The sequence below is a fragment of the Morus notabilis genome, unplaced genomic scaffold (assembly GCF_000414095.1).
Source record: "Morus notabilis unplaced genomic scaffold, ASM41409v2 Scaffold1568, whole genome shotgun sequence".
NCBI lineage: Eukaryota > Viridiplantae > Streptophyta > Magnoliopsida > Rosales > Moraceae > Morus > Morus notabilis.
The window spans coordinates 347,279-366,711 of record NW_010368046.1 but is presented as its reverse complement, the minus strand read 5'-3'; the positions used below and the strand labels follow the sequence as shown (position 1 = coordinate 366,711).

General features: G+C 31.6%; 2 protein-coding genes across 4 annotated transcripts; one reads left to right on the top strand and one right to left on the bottom strand.

Annotated features, from left to right (window-relative positions):
- Positions 1–640: 640 nt before the first annotated feature.
- Positions 641–6,314, top strand: LOC21397013 (lupeol synthase). 3 transcript variants are annotated; one of them, XM_024176095.1, is made up of 15 exons: positions 641–841; positions 1,220–1,405; positions 1,534–1,637; positions 2,907–3,135; positions 3,284–3,368; positions 3,507–3,862; positions 3,943–4,056; positions 4,155–4,394; positions 4,480–4,578; positions 4,688–4,744; positions 4,851–4,897; positions 5,026–5,347; positions 5,544–5,624; positions 5,767–5,850; positions 6,123–6,314. In XM_024176095.1, exons 1-15 carry the CDS (start codon positions 641–643, stop codon positions 6,237–6,239), a joined length of 2,322 nt encoding a protein of 773 aa, XP_024031863.1. In that variant the 3' UTR covers positions 6,240–6,314. The 3 variants fall into 3 exon arrangements, with proteins under 3 accessions (XP_024031863.1, XP_024031865.1, XP_024031864.1); XM_024176097.1 differs by lacking the exons at positions 1,220–1,405; positions 1,534–1,637 and adding an exon at positions 2,533–2,718 and having other exon boundaries at positions 2,848–3,135; XM_024176096.1 differs by lacking the exon at positions 1,534–1,637 and having other exon boundaries at positions 2,848–3,135.
- A 5,134-nt stretch (positions 6,315–11,448) lies between these two features.
- On the bottom strand, positions 11,449–19,315 carry LOC112094630 (beta-amyrin synthase-like). The gene is made up of 16 exons (XM_024176080.1): positions 19,097–19,315; positions 17,238–17,423; positions 16,667–16,756; positions 16,334–16,531; positions 15,937–16,021; positions 15,457–15,623; positions 15,101–15,292; positions 14,902–15,015; positions 14,046–14,165; positions 13,816–13,938; positions 13,612–13,710; positions 13,380–13,436; positions 13,057–13,247; positions 12,736–12,913; positions 11,689–11,853; positions 11,449–11,572 (listed from the first exon to the last, which is right to left on the bottom strand). Exons 1-16 carry the CDS (start codon positions 19,295–19,297, stop codon positions 11,453–11,455), a joined length of 2,286 nt encoding a protein of 761 aa, XP_024031848.1. The 5' UTR covers positions 19,298–19,315; the 3' UTR covers positions 11,449–11,452.
- Between the last annotated feature and the right edge of the window lie 118 nt (positions 19,316–19,433).

Sequence of the window (19,433 nt, the reverse complement as noted above, 5' to 3'; positions counted from 1 at the left end):
CTCACTTAAGCGAAAGACAGTGACCAACACAAACAAAAAATTTAATATATATATAGTGGGAGTAATTTATATTTTGCAATTTAGTTACAAAAAAAATTTATATTTTGGAATTAAGGTATAGCTAGGTAGGTGTGTATAAATAGCTAGGTAAATTGGGTATTCCATGCATCAAATTAATAGACTACACTCTGATCTCTCTCTCTCTCTCTCTCTCTCTCTTTTCTCTTTATTTTCTCTCTATTCTCTCATTCTAGACAGTTTCCTCCTTTTCAGTAAGCTCCTGAAAGAGTTCCATCTTTCTGTAATTCTCTATATATATTGATATAACATTGTTTTTTTTCACAAAATAGAAGTTTCGTATTAGTTCGTGACCAATTTTCTCTAGTTGAAGGACATATTTTAAGTATGTATGAATTGTGCGCGCTCATATACATATGTATACACACATATATGTATATATGTGTTTTAGTATATTTATCTTTTGTGTATAGATAAATTTTCTCTTTGGACTTGTGTTTATAAAGTCTCTCACACACAGATATATATATATATATATTTATAAATGTATAATGATATCGCTTCAACTTGCAGGCACTTTGGGTTCTCTACACTAAGGAAGCCTTACAAGGAATTTGAAGAAATGTGGAAGATTAAGTATGGAACGGGTGCGGAAGATCCATATTTATTCAGCACAAACAACTTCTTGGGAAGACAGATATTCGAGTTCGATCCGACCGCAGGAACGCCGGAAGAGCAAGCACAAGTTGAGGAGGCTCGCCTGAATTTCTACAGAAACCGTCACAAGGTCAAGCCCTGCAGTGACCACATATGGCGTCTTCAGGTATATATGTGTGTGTGTACGCTCATCAAACTTATTACAGTGAACCAATACAAAATGTAAAGGAAGCAGTTTAATTTTGTTGTAACATTCCGATTCATTTCTCTAAAACCACTGCTTTGAAATTTAAAGTAGAGAGGCTAGCTATACTGGTGATGTGTACATTTTTGTACAAATGATTTGTTAGTAAGCAAAACCTATTCATGATATTCTATCTATGTCACACCAAAATCAAATATTTGAGGAATACTTTATTCTTTGATATATGTATTGGTTATTTTACGATATGTACCTCCCACGAAATTATAAAAAAAAAAAGGAATTATTCAACTATTGGGTACAGAAATCAAGGATATTCAAATTATTATTGACAAAATGCAGATGTTAAGAGAGAAAAACTTCAAACAAACAATTCCAAAAGTGAAAATTGAGGACGGCATGGAAATCACATACGAAGCAGCAGATGCCTCGATGAAGAGGTCGATTAACTTCTGGTCGGCTCTGCAGTCACCACACGGCCATTGGCCGGCGCAAAATGCTGGCGTTATGTTCTACATTCCTCCCATGGTACCGACTACTTTCAATCAACTTAATACTATAATGACCTTAATTCAATCAAGTAATTACTCATGCAACAATTGTCTTAATTAATCTATTTTCTCACGTGAACAAATTAATTAAATGCAAATATGCAGGTGTTTTGCTTGTACATCTCGGGTACTTTAGACAGTGTGTTAAACGAGCATCACAAGAGAGAAATGTTGTGGTACATGTATTGTCACCAAAATGAAGATGGAGGGTGGGGATTACACATCGAGGGTCCGAGCATGATGATGTGCACGGTGCAAAACTACCTCGCCATGCGCATTCTCGGAGAAGGCCCCGATGGTGGCCTTGACAACGCCTGCGCTAGAGCTCGCAAGTGGATTCTTGACAATGGCGGTGCAATGGGCTCCGGCTCTTGGGGAAAGACTTGGATGGCGGTACGTCTATAAATTTGTACATATTGTTATCTTCATTATGTGACAAACTGATCAACAAAGTTCAAAATAAAATGAAAATAAAACTAAAGTCCTAAGTGCTAACGAATATTACTAATAATAATACACAACTCAGGATGTTAATTCAAAAAAAAAATCAAATTATTGTGGTGGCAAATTACACTACTTTACTATGTATCTAACAAATTGAGAATTAATTAAGACTAATGATCGAATTTAATGATTTATGTTCTGTATCAATTACAGATTCTTGGTGTGTACGACTGGGATGGATGCAACCCAATGCCACCAGAGTTTTGGTTCTAGGATTACTATATTAGGATATTGCTTCTGCTGGTAGGCCACGACTAAGCAGCCTTAGAATTAAATATATATTACTTGCAAATAGGCAGTCCAAAAAACATCGACTTTAACGAATGAATAATATCATATATTAAGCATACACGTGGAATATGCTCACATGATTTAAATTAATCAACATTTTTGTACAAATGATTTGTTAATAAGCAAAACTTATTCATGATATTCTATCTATGTCACACCAAAATCAAATATTTGAGGAATGCTTCATTATTTGATATATGTATTAGTTACTTTACGATATGTACCCTCCCACGAAATTATAAAAAAGGAATTATTTAAGTATTGGGTACAGAAATCAAGGATATTCAAATTATTATTGACAAAATGCAGATGTTAAGAGAGAAAAACTTCAAACAAACAATTCCAAAACTGAAAATTGAGGACGGTGTGGAAATCACATACGAAGCAGCAGATGCTGCGATGAAGAGGTCGATTAACTTTTGGTCGGCTCTGCAGTCGCCACACGGCCAATGGCCAGCGGAAAATGCCGGCGTTATGTTCTACATTCCTCCCATGGTACGAACTACTTTCAATCAACTTAATACTATAATGACCTTAATTCAATCAAGGGATTACTCATGTAACAATTGTCTTAATTAATCAATTTTCTCACGTGAACAAATTTAATTAAATGCAAATATGCAGGTGTTTTGCTTGTATATCTCGGGTACTTTAGACAGTGTGATAAACGAGCATCACAAGAGAGAAATGTTGTGGTACATGTACTGTCACCAAAATGAAGATGGAGGGTGGGGATTGCACATCGAGGGCCCGAGCATGATGATGTGCACGGTGCTAAACTACCTCGCCATGCGCATTCTCGGGGAAGGCCCCGACGGTGGCCTTGACAACGCCTGCGCTAGAGCTCGCAAGTGGATTCTTGACAATGGCGGTGCAATGGGCTCCGGTTCTTGGGGAAAGACTTGGATGGCGGTACTTCTATAAATTTGTGCATATTGTTATCTTCATTATGTGACAAACTGATCAACAAAGTTCAAAATAAAATGAAAATAAAACTAAATTGAGAATTAATTAAGACTTATGATCTAATTTAATGATTTATATTCTGTATCAATTACAGATTCTTGGTGTGTACGAGTGGGATGGATGCAACCCAATGCCACCAGAGTTTTGGTTCTACCCCTCAGTAGTACCACTTCATCCGTGTAATAATAATTATCATCTAAATATTTGTTCATTTTTAAATTTTTGAAAATTTTATGTTTCTTTATAACATACCTAGTTAGTGTTGTTAATAACTCTCATATTAATGTTATATAAACATTTTTGAATGAAAATTGCAGCAAAAATGTTCTGCTATTGTCGATTGACGTTCATGCCAATGTCTTACTTTTATGGGAGAAAGTTCGTGGGTCCAATCACACCTCTCATCATGCAATTGCGAGAAGAAATCTACAACGAACCTTACAAACAAATCAAGTGGAGCAAAATGCGCCACGTTTGCGCTAAGGTTGATAACTACTATCCCCATGGTAGAGTACAACGTCTCTTGTGGGACAGTGTGTACTACATTGGCGAGTCTGTTATCAATACTTGGCCCTTTAACATGATAAGAGAGAGAGCAGTTCAGAAAGCAATGGAACATATTCATTACGAGGACCAGAATAGTCGATATATCACAATTGGATGTGTTGAGAAAGTAAGTAAAATTCTAGGACCAAAAGTGTTATTTTTATTTAAGCATAATTTATAATTCATGTTCAATTTCTCATCATGTAGCCGTTGATGATGCTTGCGTGCTGGGCGGAAGATCCTAATGGAGAAGCTTTCAAGAAGCATATTCCAAGGGTTGCAGATTACTTATGGGTAGCCGAAGATGGAATCACTATGCAAGTCAGTGAACTCATAAAACTATATTTTTATAACTAATATATTTTTCAACTCAGTAAACTCATAAACTCACAGAGGACATGTTTTCCAAATCTGTGCAGAGTTTTGGTAGTCAATCATGGGACTGTAGTCTTGCAGTACAAGCTCTACTTGCTGGCAACATAAATGAGGAAATTGCGTCCGTACTGAAGAAGGCACACGAGTTCCTAAAGTTGTCTCAAGTTAGGGAGAATCCTCCGGACCATTTAAACCATTTTCGGCATATTTCTAAAGGAGCGTGGACTTTCTCCGACCGAGATCATGGATGGCAAGTCTCTGATTCTACCGCAGAAGGTCTAAAGGTAATAAACACATATCAATACTTAAAAACGACATTACATATATTTGTCTCAATGACATTTGTGTTTGTTGTAAATGTTTTTGCAGTGTTGCCTATTATTCCAAATGTTGTCACCAGATATTGTCGGCGAGCCTATGGTAGCAGAGCACATGTATGATTCTGTTAATGTTATACTTTCTCTGCAGGTGAGAGGAAAAAAAGGATTTTTTTATTTTTCAGCTACTTGGCAGTAAGTAGCTCTGGACTTATTATTTAGTATTGTGTTTTTGATCTCCTCTGTAAACATAAAAACAGAGTCCAAACGGAGGTGTGTCAGCTTGGGAGCCAACCGGAGCACCAAAATGGTTGGAGGTAAATACTAAACATCTTATTTCTACCAAATAATAACTGAATCTTACACTTGTATCTCAATTAGTATTAAGAGAAAAATATTTTATTTTATTTTTGCCCTGTGTAGTGGCTAAATCCTGTAGAATTTTTGGAGGACCTCGTTATTGAATATGAGTAAGTAAAATAATTCTTAAGCGTATCCTTTCAATTATTTTAATTAGCTCCAATCATTTTCATCAACTATATATATCAACTGGAATCCAAATGATGATGTCCATATATATATATATATATATATGCAGGTATATAGAGTGCACATCCTCCTCAATCCAAGCGTTGAATTTGTTTAGGAAGTTACATCCAGGACATAGAAGAAAGGAGATTGATAATTTCATAACCAATGCTGCTGACTACCTTGAAGGCGTACAAATGCCGGATGGATCTTGGTACGGAAATTGGGGAATTTGCTTCGTCTACGGCACATGGTTTGCTATTGTTGGCTTGGAGGCTGCCGGTAGGCACTACTACAACTGTGAGGCTGTCCGTAGAGGCGTTGAATTCTTGCTCGAAACGCAGAGAGAGGATGGCGGTTGGGCAGAGAGCTACACTTCTTGTACAAATAAGGTTGCCAAATATTGGTTTCTTTCGCTTGTACTTAGGCTTTGTTCATTTCACTGATTCAACTTTTCAATTCTAATTTTATTACAGTTAAAAGCTCACACAAAATATCATATCTAACTTTTTCTGCTATAATTAAAAGTTCTTATATAAAGTCACATCTAACTTTTTTTATTTTTCTGGTGATTTGGTGATCGAGCAGGTGTATACACCTTTTGAAGGAGATCACTCAAATTTGGTGCAGACTGCTCTCGCATTGATGGGTTTGATCCATGGTAGACAGGTAATTAGTAAATTGTTTCAACAAATATGTAAGATTAATTCACGTACGTTCGTATTCCTCATCATCTATAATTGTATACATACACGGTATTCTAATACTCATGTTTCCTTAATATATACACATTATGTAACATGTAATATAGGCTGAGAGAGACCCCACTCCAATTCACAGAGCTGCAAAACTACTGATCAACTCTCAATTGGAAGATGGCGATTTTCCCCAACAGGTACCAATCTAATCTAACTTTGTGCAATAAAAAGGGAAAAAAAAATAATTAAAAGTAATTTATAAGCTATAAGAAAAGAAAATTAAAGATGGTTAAATGAATCAACATTTCTGAAAGAATTGATGATGGTTTTAGTGTACCGTACACATAAAAATTCTAATATTTTTGGTGTAGATCTCGTGAGTATATAAATAAAAATTAGTCTTGTCTCAAAAATGTACTCTAGAATTGTGAATCTTTATTGATCGTTTGGTAAAATTTTATGATGGCAGGAACTTATGGGCGTTTTTATGAGGAACTGTATGTTGCATTACGCAGCATATCGGAATATCTTCCCTCTTTGGGCTCTCGCCGAATATCGGAATTTGGTGCCGTTGCCTTCTAAATGAAGAAGAAAGTCATTATTGAATTAATAGTTCAATTACACTGAATATAATTAAGCAAAAAGGGAGACGTATCTTTATTTATTTCTTCGTTTGTTCCTAGTACTTATTAGGTGTTCCAAGCTTCATCTATATTTATAGGAAAAAAAAAAAAACAAAAAAGCTTCATCTATAGCATCTTCCTTGTATGATACATGATCGTGAAAAATTCAACAACAAAAATGTATACATAAAGGATTTATTTATTATACTGCTAATTCGACTTTTTCTTACTTTTGGTGAAGAAAATTGATACGTTGTGTTTAAAGCGAATTTGATTTTAAAAATTTTATATAAATTAAAATTTGCACTACTTTTATGGAAAATAATCAAGAAAACGTGAAGAAATTTACAAATTAATAGTATCTCTTTTCACATTCATTTACTCCCTCCCGGCTTGAGTGAGCACCCTCGACAACTTGACTCAGTCAATTGATGATGAAATAATTCGTTTAGGTTAATCATACTTACGATAAAATAAAAGATGATCATAAAATTTAAACATGACTGAAGTTTGTAAATATTCCATATATATGGCTCAACGTGGTTGTGTAATGACATTCTTAACCTTAATAATTATATTTAATTTTTTATGAGTTACAGTTTTTTTGTTATCATTAATATTAAAGTAAAGACAAAGTCATTATATATTAATATTAGTAAAATAAAAATAATAGGCAAAATGTTAAGTCTGACAGCCGTACAGTTAAGCATATGTAATTTTTTTATATGCCCGTATAACATCATTTGTACATAATTTTAGCGCTCAGTTTGCTTAAGTTTAATGCTCAGTTTGCTTAAATGTAACACTCAATTTGCTTAAGTGCCTGACTGGTTCGTGTATTGAACTTAAAGACAACTCCAAAGATAGTATTTAATATAGGAAAAATAGTCAAAAAAACAATGTCAGTAAAATAAAAATAATATTATTGTACAACGTAGGATTGAACATCAATTGAAAATAGAGAGTTTGGTTGGTATGGTCCGAAACTTTGTTTCTAGAAATGTAAAAGCGAAGTTGAGCCAACTTTCTGCTTGTTCAATGATAGTTTTCAACCGATGCGAGATCGTTTTTTAGTGGTCGGCTTCTGGCACTTCTCAGTTTTAGTAACAATTAAGGCCGTGTAAAAATCTCAAGATGAGAACTTACTTGGACTAGCAACAGTAGAGAGAATAACAAATATTGGAGGGTAGATGAAGCTGTCGTTAGGGGCCAACGGTGTCAGTTTCTTCTTAACTTGTTCTTTATGTTGCATCGTTACTAGAGTTCCTAAACTATCATTTTCCTAAACCCTCGAAACAACGTGTTTCCTTTTCTCTCAAAATTGTCACTCCTCGCCTTCTCTTGCCGTCACCATCACGCCTCACCCTTCTCATTGCCATTTGTAATACTCGAGAAATTCACGAGTATAAATCTTAAAGTTAATTTAGATGATAAATTTTTTGGCATCTTCTCGATACATATCGATGCATTTTGTGATGAGATACATGACTTATATGCCACACTTTTGTCGAATTTCAATATTGATAAATAACTACAAGATTACGTTATGTATGAGTTACAATTTTGGATAATGAGGATTTCCAGAAATTCCAGCAAAACCTATATGAATGCATATAAGGGAATTAATTTCTATAACGCATGAAATTACAACGGAAATTCACAAATTTCCATTTATGATAAAAAGGTTTATATAGTCACATTAATTTAATTAAAATCATATTGCGACTACAGTAAACATTAGAAACATCCATCATTAAATGTTAGTTGGTGAAATTAATGTCATAGTTAACAGTAACGGTAATTTTCTTGAAAGTCTTGAAAATGGTAAATTAATGTCATTTGTTGAATAGGTATGGTGACATGACTTGTAAGTCTTGAAAATGGTAATTTTCTTCTCAAATAACCATCATGGCCAAATCTTAGAGGCCCTCATCAGGAAGAAAATTTCGCTTTTACCCTTTTTAAGTCTTTGCCAATAAATAGGTTGGGTTAGTGAGAGAATTATTCCTTTATTTTTCCTTCCTCCAATCTTCCGAATTTTTTTCCCCTTTTCATTTACATTGGCTGAATTGTTTCTCCCTCTCTCTCTCTCTCAAAATATTTTATCAATCAAGCTTAAAAATATCTCATTTCATCTGAGATCTAGAAGATCGAGTATTATAGAAAGTCCATTTGGTAAGGAAATGTAGTTTGAAGATTTCATTTTTAGTTGAGTTTTCAAAAGAAGCTTGTGGTCTTTAGTTAGGGTTATTGGCATTTTGAGCATATTCACATTTTAATCTCCGAAATTTCAATTTTAGCATATTAGTCTCTGAGATTTTATTTTTGATAGTTTTGGTCCCGGATTGACTAATAATTTTTGAAATTTAATAAAGATAATGATATATCCATCGGATGATAACTTTAAATGTTACAGAATAATTATGTTGCACACAAAGTTTTCTTTTTATTACTATTAAAACTTATAGAAACTACAATATTCTGCTCTTATCTATGTTAATTTCAAAAATCGTTCGTCAATTTAAATGTTAAAGACCGATACTGTTAAAAAATAAAAGTTCAGGGACTTTTATCTTAAAATTAATAGTTAGACTTGCATAGACTTAAATATTGAGAATTTTGGTAGTTGTTTCCTTAGTGGCATTTCTTTAGGTGGATTTGGAAATTTTAAGTCTCATCCTCTGTTCGGGTTAGGTCGGTAAAATTCTATCCCTTCTAAATGATGTAGCAGAATAGAGAAAGAAGAATTTTTTTAACCTAAAACAAACGACAAACTAATAACAAAACAATGTTAAATTAGTAATAAGGTAGAATAAACGACAATGCAAAAATATGTAACCGATTGTTATATCTAAAACCTCCTACATCATTTGGGCTTCAACCCATGTTTTTATTACTTTCCTTTTCCATCTTTGCTGACATTTCCTTATGAATTTGCCTTCTTGTAGATTATTCAAAGTCAGTTAATTGCCCTTCACGAGTTGATTGTGTGTCCTTACTTCGTGATTGCTATGGATTTAGTTTTGTTTATGCGGATGACTACATATCCCATCTAATAGGAGTGATTCTTCTGCCTTGCTCGTTTCCCTCTTGGCGCTTTTGTTTTTTTTTTTTTTTTGGAGCTGATCTAGGCATGCATTTCATGCCCTTTTTGGATGATTTGGCCACCATTTTCTCGTCAAGTTCTCACCAAAGGTCGTATCTCCATCTTGTGATGAGGACCTGTGAGAACGAGTTTTTGATGAGTTGATCTGGCTTGTTAGGGACTTGCTATGATTCATTTTTGAATATTTGAAAGATGGTGATTTTCCCCACCAGGTGCCAATTAATTATCTTGTTTATACTATCTTAGTAATACGTTACATCTAAAATTAACAGATTTAATTACTAACTTTTTTTTTTTTTTTTTTACAGAAACAGATTGTAGTACTGTATATTTATTCCTTGTTAATATTATATCTTACTCATTGTTGGTCATTACTTTCTACAATAACAGGAAATTATGGGCTTTTTTTTATGAGGAACTGCATGTTGCAGTATGCAGCCAATAGGAATATTATCCCTATTTGGGCTCTTGCAGAATATCGTAATTTGGTTCAATTGCTTTCTAAAAATACTTGATTAAACAAAAAAGAAAAAAAAAATCGAGCAGATGATATTATGATGACAATGAGAAAAAGAACCTAGAAAGGCAGAAATAATTACTATCATTTGTTGATGTAAAATGTTACATTATAATATAACCGAAGGATGAATATGTGAAAGTCAAACTATTTATGTTTCTCCCCCATAACTTTTAACCAGTACTTACAAATAATTTAATTAGATTTCAAGCAACAAATATTATCAAATATTGAAACTTACGAAGATCACAGAAAACTGTCCTATTGTTATACATTAATATGGTTACTTTACTTTTCTTGTCCTGAAAAAAATATATGCCTCCCTGCCTGCTGTGAGTGCCAACGTTGAATTCCTCACTTCCTTAAACATACTCACCACTATCCTATATCATTTTGGTATTTTGTAGTATTTTCTCTTTGTTGTTCGTCGTTGTTGTTATGTTTTGTTGGAAATATATGCCCTCGCAAAACAATCATATGGTGACATTTCATTTGATAGATGACGGTTTTTAACGTTATATTCAGTCGTAATAGTGTAGGGCTCATGGATCGCACTTCAGAAATAAAATCTTTAAAATTTAAACTTTACTGAATACACGTACACACTCACGCACTCTATCACTTGAGTTAATCTCAAGTTGCTAATATATGGTTTTAGTTAAAATGCAGTTGCAGAACTTTGGAATTTAAACAATTTGACATATTTTGGTCAAGAAAAAAGGGTTGGGGAAGACTTTTCTTTTCTCTTCCTTCCTATCCACTCGTACAATTTTGTAATATAGAAGATACATTGGCCGTATTTGAAGTTGGTTTTATTTTTATTTTTCACGTTTTTCAAGAAAGAAAAATAAAGACGGAAGAGAAACGGCGTTTGACACAATTAAAGACAAAAAACGGAAATGAAAAGGATTTTTTGATTTAGTGTAAGATGAGAGAGAAATGAAAAAAGACTAAAAGTCATTTTTAATTTTTTGTTTCTGTTTTCTCCTCTCTCGATCATAGAGAGAGAGACATTAATGAATTTTTTTATACTGAAAATAATCTCTTGATAAAACTACCAAACGCATTTTTAAAAATAATTTATGTCTGATATTGAAAACATTTTCATTTCTATTTTCATACAAAAAATAAAATTATTTTAGAACGAGTTCCAAACGCACCTATTACGTTTCTATTTTCTGAAAATACAGGGTATAACTTTTATGTAAGATCAAGAAAAAAAAAAAGGCGAGATCAATATTTAGCGTTCACATACATAAAAAATAAATGGGCATGTTCATAATAACGCGTGACTAAAATTTATGCTTACCAATTTAAAGATTTTATATTCTTTTATAAATTAATTTCGTACAATTCTCTTACTTACATAACTTTAGAGATACAAGATTTTCTTTAATTAACATTCTACATGACTGACAAAATTAACAGAAATATCTAAGCAAAAATTACAAACTAATTATTTTTTTTTGAAATTACAAACTAATTATTTGAAAAAGGTAAAACTTGTATTATAATTGAAAAATATATATCACTTTATTATTTAGGTGATTGACTTAGGCTTTGCAAGATAGTGGAACCCGCCTACGATATTCTGCCAGGGCCCAAAGTGGGTAGATGTTTCTGTGTGTCGGATAATGTAGCAAAAGGGTCTTCATGAAAACTCCCGTTATTTCCTGTCCATAGTTAGTTGGTTGGAAATCCATTGATGTAAATTATGAACCTCGAAAAAAGAAAAAAAAAAAAAAAAAGAGAAAAAGAGAAAAATAAGAATAATTTAAAGATATCTCACCTTTTGCAGAAAGTCACCATTATCCATTTGAGAATTAATGATCAACTTTGCCCCACGGTGAAGAGGAGTTGGGTCTCTTTCTGCTTGCTCTCCGTATATTAGACCAATCATCGCCCATGCAGTGTGTACTGGATTTGATCCATTTCCTTCCAGAGGTATATATTCCTGCATAACACAACACAAATCAATAACAGATTAATTCCCCTGGGGAGATAACTTAGTAATTAAAAAAATCTTTAAATTTTTTTTATTTACATCAGGAGCTTAGTAAGTAACCATGTCCACTTTGGGCTTCCCACCTAATTATGGTTTTTTTTTTTAAAGGGAAAAAATTATGCATACGCCAATAAAATGCAAAAGTTTTACATTTATGCCATCTAGTCTCTCTTTATCTTCGTTGGTTCTGATATTCTATCAAAATACTCGGCCAAAACCAAAGTTGGAGACGTCCAGTAATCTTTATCGAGAGAGGGGAAAAAAAAAAGAACTGCTAGGATATCCTATCAGGATAAGGATTTCTTCTAGTGAATTAAATGGTATAGATGTTAAGTTATGTTATCCGGTGATGAAAATGTAAATATAATGGCCGTGTTTAGAATTGATCCCGTTTTTATTTTTCACTTTTTTTGAGAAAAAAATAAATTTTTTTTTAAAATGACGTTTGGCGTAATAAAGACAAAAAAAAAAAAAAAAAAACAGAAATGAAAACGTTTTTTTAATTTAGTGTAAAATGAGAGAAATAAAAACGACTTTTAGTCGTTTTTCATTTTTTGTTTTCGTTTTCTCCTCTCTCTCAAAAGAGAGATAGAGATATTAATGAGTTTTTTATATTAAAAATAATCTCTTGATAAAACTACCAAACACATTTTCAAAAATGATTTCTGTCTAAGATTGAAAACGTTTTCATTTTTATTTGTATACAAAAAATAAAATCATTTTAAAACGAGTTCTAAACACACTCAATATCTATTGAGTTGTATTTTTGCACACCCTTTTCAAAGATGCATCTACACAAGAAATTGGCATCCTTTTTCACATTAATGTTACCTTTTTGGAACATGAAAGGAAGCTTTCACCCCAGCCCCCATCATCACTTTGTGTTTGGAGTAAAAATTGAACGGCTTTTCGTATACATGAACTATCATTGTAAGTCTTGCCAGCAGCTGCTAATCCTCCTAATCCAAAGCATGTACCGTATATGAAGCAAACTCCCCAACTTCCATACCTATATATGCCACATGTAAATATTGTTAATTTGTTGATTACTGGTTTTGTTTCTTAAATATGTAGTATATATAATTAAAATGAAACTTTTTCCCTTAATCATATATATATATATATATATATATATAGGAAAAAAAAACGTACCATGATCCATTAGGCAATTGTACGCTTTCAAGGTACTGAACAGCTTTTGTTATAAAATTTTCAATTTCCTTTTTCTTGTGACCTGGGAATAACTTCTTAAACAAAACCAGAGCTTGGATTGCTGATGAGGTGCACTCTACGTATTCATGTTCAATAACAATATCCTCACAGAACTCAATAGGATTAAGTACCTGATGAGTTTAAATTACGACATTGAAATTAAAATTCCAAAACAACTTAATCAAATGTGATTCCAAAAAGCACAAAATCAATTGAAACATCTCAATAAAGATACGGAATAATTAAGAGATTAAAGTATTTACTTCCAACCACTTTTGTGCTCTTACTGGCTCCCATACTGCTAGACCACCATTCTTATTCTGTTTATCAATTGAAAATAACGAGTTACTTTGATTGGTGGTTTTGTGCAAAACTGTAGATGAATATTGTGCCTTGGAGAAGAATTAATTAAAATGCTACGTTATGTTGAGAGATAGTGAATTGATTCATTCATTTCGTTAAAAAAAAAAAAAAAAAAAAATCAAAAAACCTTACTTGTAAAGAAAGTATAACATTTACAGCATCGTAAAGCCGTTCAGGTTGAACTTTTTCACCAACAATCTCCGGTGGAATCGACGAGAGCAATAAGCAACACTATAAGAAGCATATTATTATTCAGTTAATTAGGGATATATGTCTACATAGAAGATGAAGTGAATAGCTAAACTCAAATTAATTATATCTTATTAAAGTAATCACCTTTAAACTTTCTGCTGTGCAATCAGAAACTGACCATCCATGATCTTGATCAGAAAAAGTCCATCCTCCTTTAGAAATGTGGCGGTACATTCTTTGAAAGTCACCAGAAGGATTTTCTTTGATCTTTGCATGTGTTATATATGCAAAAACTAATTAAGTTAGACAATTACTCCTTTAATTAATTGATACTACATATTAAATTTTTTAGCTAGCTAGAGACACGATTAAACCTGAGATTTCTTTATGAAGTCAGAAGCTTTTGCAAGAGTCGGTCCAATTTCATCTGTAAGATTACTAGTAAGCAAAACTTGAATTACGAAACTAGTATCCCACACCTGACTTCCGAAACTCTGCAAATCATTTTTTTTTTTTTTTTGGGAAAATGTTAGTATTCAAAAAATTTTCATTCTATTTCAACAAGCTACATGTCTAGAAATTAGATAGAGAGAGGGAGGGAGGGAAGGAGAGAAAAGAGAGAGAGAGAGGGAAGATGGACATACAATTGTGATGCAGCTCATATAGTAAAGAAATCAATATATATAGGATAATTATTGTGCATGAAAAGTCAATTCTATTCTTAGGAGCTTTCAACTAATTAAAGTAGTAATTTTACAGTTAGAAAAGTTTCATTTTTTTTAATACTTTAATCTAAGAAAGTCAAATTTCATTTTTCTCTTAATGTTTGGGTCAAATATAATCTAATTTCCTTTGTTATTTTGAATTTTCAGAATTATTTATTTTTCTGATTTTATTTGTAGTTTCTCGTTATCATTTGGGACAATTTTGATTATAAATATGTTAGGTAGAAATTTTTTATGAATGAAACTTGAGTGTTTACACTTCTTATTTTTTCAAGTTTTGGTATTCTTTATAAAATCAACGAATTTCGCTAATTTTAGTTATTTTGTGTGAATCAACGGAATACTTTAAAGAGATTTTTTGACATTCTGTGTGAATCAACAGATTAACTATCTATCTCTTTTATTTGTGTTGTTCTAATTTTTTAATTAAGCTTCTGCTACATCAAATTAGAAATGAAACTATTAAAGGTGAAAAAAAAGGAGTGTATATAACATGTATAATTACCTGCATCTTCATGCCATCTTCAGCAACCCACATGTAATCAGGAATCCTTGCAAGGTGCTTTTTAAAATAGTCCCCATTTGGATCTTCAACCCAACATGAAAGCATACATAAAACCTATTCCATGCGATCCTTATAAGCAACTAAAATATAGCTGTATAATTCATCTATACATCTTGAAATTAATTGATATAGTTTTTACCTTTTCTATACATCCAATAGTAATGTATCGACTATTTTCGTCTTCATAATGGATATGATCCATTGTTATTTGAAGAGCCCTTTCTCTAATCAATTTGTTTAAGGGCCAACGAGTGAGAAGAGGTTCAGTACAATTGTATAAACCATCCCAAAGCAGATCTTGTACCCAAGGATGGGGATAATATATGTCTTCCTGCAATAACATATATATAATGCTCATAATATATACATATATATATGTACAATAATCTGCAAAAATATGTGCACATGCAATAGTGTAGGCTGATATTACGTATAAGAATATATATATATATATATATATATATATATTAGTTGGTCTATTGGATATCTGCTCACCTTTGCACATAGGTGACGCACTTTCTTCCAGTTTATGTCATTGTAAGGTTGAGTATGAAGTTCCTCCCTCAATTCTAAAATAAGAGGTGTGATTGGAGCAACAAATCTCTTCCCATATAAATATGACATTGGCATATAAACCATTCTAGAGTAGCACCACATTTTGGCTGCATTTTATAGAGAAAAGTTGTTAAGATCACCGAAGATAATTAATAAGTCAAATGGTATAGATGTATATACACAAGAATTTTACACTATTGCTTGAAACCTTTATTTTCTTTAAAGGAAAAAAGGTCGAAATAATTTCATGTAATTTAATTAACTTTTCTAATTGTATTTATAACAGGTTATCAAAATTATATAATTTGTTTATTTATATAAAAGATAAAAATTCATGACCATTATGAAAGAAAAAATTGGAGAGCATAATCCAAACATTTTGATTTGTTTGTTCAAAATAAAGAACGAGATTATATTAACCTGGATGCATAGGAAGAAATGAAGGAAGAATCCAAAACTCGGGAGGCATTGGGTTGCATCCAGTCCAATCGAAGATGCCCAGTATCTATAAAAAGAAATTGGAACAAATACGTGCATAAGATTTAATAATATTTGTGGTAACAAAATTTTAAAAAAAATTAACATCGTATATATGTAAAGCATTATTTTCACCATAACATCTTAAGATGATCTTAGGGAGCTTCATTGGTAGGACAAAAAAAATAAACTACTGATAATTATGTATGTCTATTTTACGCATTTTTTTATCTATTGTGATTTTAACATGATCTAACGGTCAAAAATTAACACTACCAGTAGGACTGTCCTACCAGAAAAACTCCCTCATCTCTTAATCTTTTAATTTTCTAAACATTACCGAAAGCCAAATCTTTCCCCAAGAGGGTAAATATGTTACACCACCATGATCAAGAATCCATTTTGTTGCTTTTGCGCAGGAATTGTCTTGACCACCATCAGGTCCTTCTCCAAGTATACGCATACAAATGTAGCTCAGAACTGTACAAAACATGATGCTATGGCCTTCCACATGCAATCCCCACCCGCCATCTTCGTTCTAAAATGGACCACATGATGAGCATTGCTAAAGTTCTAAATAATGAATTCATTTATCCCATAATTAAATAAATACATATGGTATAAAGAAAAAAAATTGTATATATATATATATATATATATATATAATATGGACCTGATGATTGTATATGTAGCGAAGAATTTCCTTACGATGCTCTGAAGTGAATATGGTATTAAGGTGTCCTGTAATGTATAGAGTCATGACCTATACAAATAAATGACAATTTGTGTCAATGTTACCTAAATTCACTTGCTCAAATTATTATATAAAAAGAAATGTTTATATTACAGTTGGAACGTATATTTAATCAGATTTTTTCATGTGGTACAATTACTCATCTGAAATGTTTTATTGAAACAAAAAAGAATTTCGACAGTGTGATCACCTGCTCTTTTTAACTATCTATAAGTACTTTACTTATATTTTAACTATTTTATTAAGTTATCAACAGTCTGATCTATGTTTATAACAGTACATGCTTCGCATGTTATAAATTTTTAACGTTGATATTCACAAATTAAACCGTTGAAATCTTAATGAACAGAATCCAATAGTTAAAGTCGCAGTTTATAATCTGACGATAGAAATTATGACAATTCCTATCGCAGCAATTTTCTAAAAAACAAAAAAAAAAACAAAAAACAAAAAAAGACAATAGACAAGACGATTACGCTCAGTTACCGACCAATGGAGGAAGGAAGAACAACGGGCCAGTGTTTTCAGCAGGCCAATGCCCATCACTAGCTTGCAATGCTGAAATATAGTGTACGGCCCTTGTCATTGCGGCTGTGGTCTTTTCATATGTGATAATCTCACCATCTTCAATCTTAACAGGAGGAATTCTTTGTTTGAATTCTTTTTCTCTCAAGAACTGGATATCAATAGTGTAAATAAAAAACGGTTAAGTAATGTAGTTTTTTTTAAAAAAAAAAAAAAAAAAAAAAAAAAAAAACAAAATATGATTTAATTATCCTCTGTGTTATGACGCATCCACCACTAACATGTGAGCACTCCACTCGATTTTGATATGTAGAAAGTAATTTTCAGCATCGAATAAAGACAAACTGTCGACCTTTAATTTTTATTTAAAGTAGATTAATTGTTTTTTTAAATTGTATTATTCCCCTCGTTTTTCTTTTCTTTGCTAAAATATTTCCCTCTAATTCATTTTTAATGTTTGTCATGTAATTATTACTTTAGCAATCAATTGTAGTACCATAACGTTGTTTAAAAATATATTAAAAAAAAATTGCAGCACTAGTGAATAGTCGTAAGCCGACAATATATAAATGATATGAAAATTGGAAATTGCTATAAATATATATTATATTATATGTTTAACGATTAGGAAAATATCACTTTTTGTGGTAGCGTCATTCAACTCTACGATTTTTATGTAGAAGTTTGAAACATTCATTGAATAAAAAGACAGTTTTATTTTAGACAACCAGATATGATTAATTATTGATTAACTAGAGTTAATCAGTTAATCAACAACCATATATGATTAATTACTGATTAATTAAAATTAATTATTGATTAACTCAAATTAATCGGTGATTAAGTGAAGGGTTCATAATTTAGATATATATATATATATATATATATATAAAGTAAAACAGACTTTATACCAGTTGAAAATAAATGAATCAAGAAAATAAAATAAAATGATAAAAACCATAATCATCTCTTAAAAATGATATATAGTCAAATTAACTGATACTATATTTTATTTTAGGCTTCATCAATTTGTTCGGAACTTTTTCCCTTTCAATTACTCTTTTAATTTTCCCCCACCGATATTTTTAATTAGAGTTTTTATGCAGATTTTGTTTTTTTTTTAAATGTTTCAATTATTAATCTCTGAAATTTAACTTTTAAATATATCCAGATTTATAATTTCTTATAATGTTACAATTTATACCCATGGTTTTTATTTTTATTTTTTTTATTTTTTAATATATAACATTAGTTTTAGTACCTTTTGATATTAAGGGCAGGGAAAGACGAAGCAAGGAATGATTCTATTTCCCATCTAATAATGTGTTTACTTACAAAATCAATATTAAAGATTTAGTGAATCTCACATAATATAGAGAATGAGAAAAGGAAATATCAGCTTTACACCCCCTTAGTATTGATTCCTCATCAAATGGAATGAATGTTAAATTTATTTATATATCTTTAATGAATTATTATACAATGAATAATTATTTAATTATATAAAAAGACATTTTAATAATTACATTCATAATATTATTATTGTTAATTTTTAAAAAAACACATTAAAGAAAATAAATGACATTTAATTCTATTTTTTATTTTTTATAATTTTATTATCTTTCTTGTTACATTATTTTACGATCTGGAAAACGCGTCAATAGTAAATATGGAATGATTGTTCTTTTAAAAAATAAGGATAATTGACCACCGCCGTTCTAATATGGAAAACAATAACGTTAATAAATTGACGTACATTAAACTATAAATGTTTAAAGACAACGCATGTCCTAATTAAGTTAGTTATAATATAGTTATAATTACCTGCATCCGCCAGAGGAGGTCTCTGCAGGGCTTCACCTGCCGGTGGTTATTGAAGAAGTTGCGGCGAGCCTCTTCGACCGCCGCTCGCTCCTCCGGCGTTCCGGCGTCGGGATCGAACTCCCAAATCTGCCTTCCCACAAAGTTATTTGTGCTGTATATGAAAGGGTCATTTCCACCGTCTGCTATCTTCAGCTTCCACATACTCTTTTGATCTCTTCTTTTGTTGCCTCCTTGCTTATAATAATTTGCATTGTCCTTCTTATATAGATGAATAAAGTAGTTGCATGCACATTTGTTTTTTTTTTTTTTTTTTTTTTTTTTTTTTTTTTTTTTTTTT

What these genes read in the sequence shown, in the direction of transcription:
- LOC21397013 (XM_024176095.1), top strand. Translation starts at nt 641, where the DNA reads ATGTGGAAGATTAAGTATGGAACGGGTGCGGAAGATCCATATTTATTC. An exon ending in GGGGAAAGACTTGGATGGCG is followed by an intron (nt 3,136 to 3,283) that starts GTACTTCTATAA and finishes TATCAATTACAG; the next exon opens with ATTCTTGGTGTGTACGAGTG. An exon ending in CTACCGCAGAAGGTCTAAAG is followed by an intron (nt 4,395 to 4,479) that starts GTAATAAACACA and finishes ATGTTTTTGCAG; the next exon opens with TGTTGCCTATTATTCCAAAT.
- LOC112094630 (XM_024176080.1), bottom strand. Translation starts at nt 19,297, where the DNA reads ATGTGGAAGCTGAAGATAGCAGACGGTGGAAATGACCCTTTCATATAC. An exon ending in CTATTGGATGTATAGAAAAG is followed by an intron (nt 15,016 to 15,100) that starts GTAAAAACTATA and finishes CGCATGGAATAG; the next exon opens with GTTTTATGTATGCTTTCATG. An exon ending in CAATTGCCTAATGGATCATG is followed by an intron (nt 12,914 to 13,056) that starts GTACGTTTTTTT and finishes TGGCATATATAG; the next exon opens with GTATGGAAGTTGGGGAGTTT.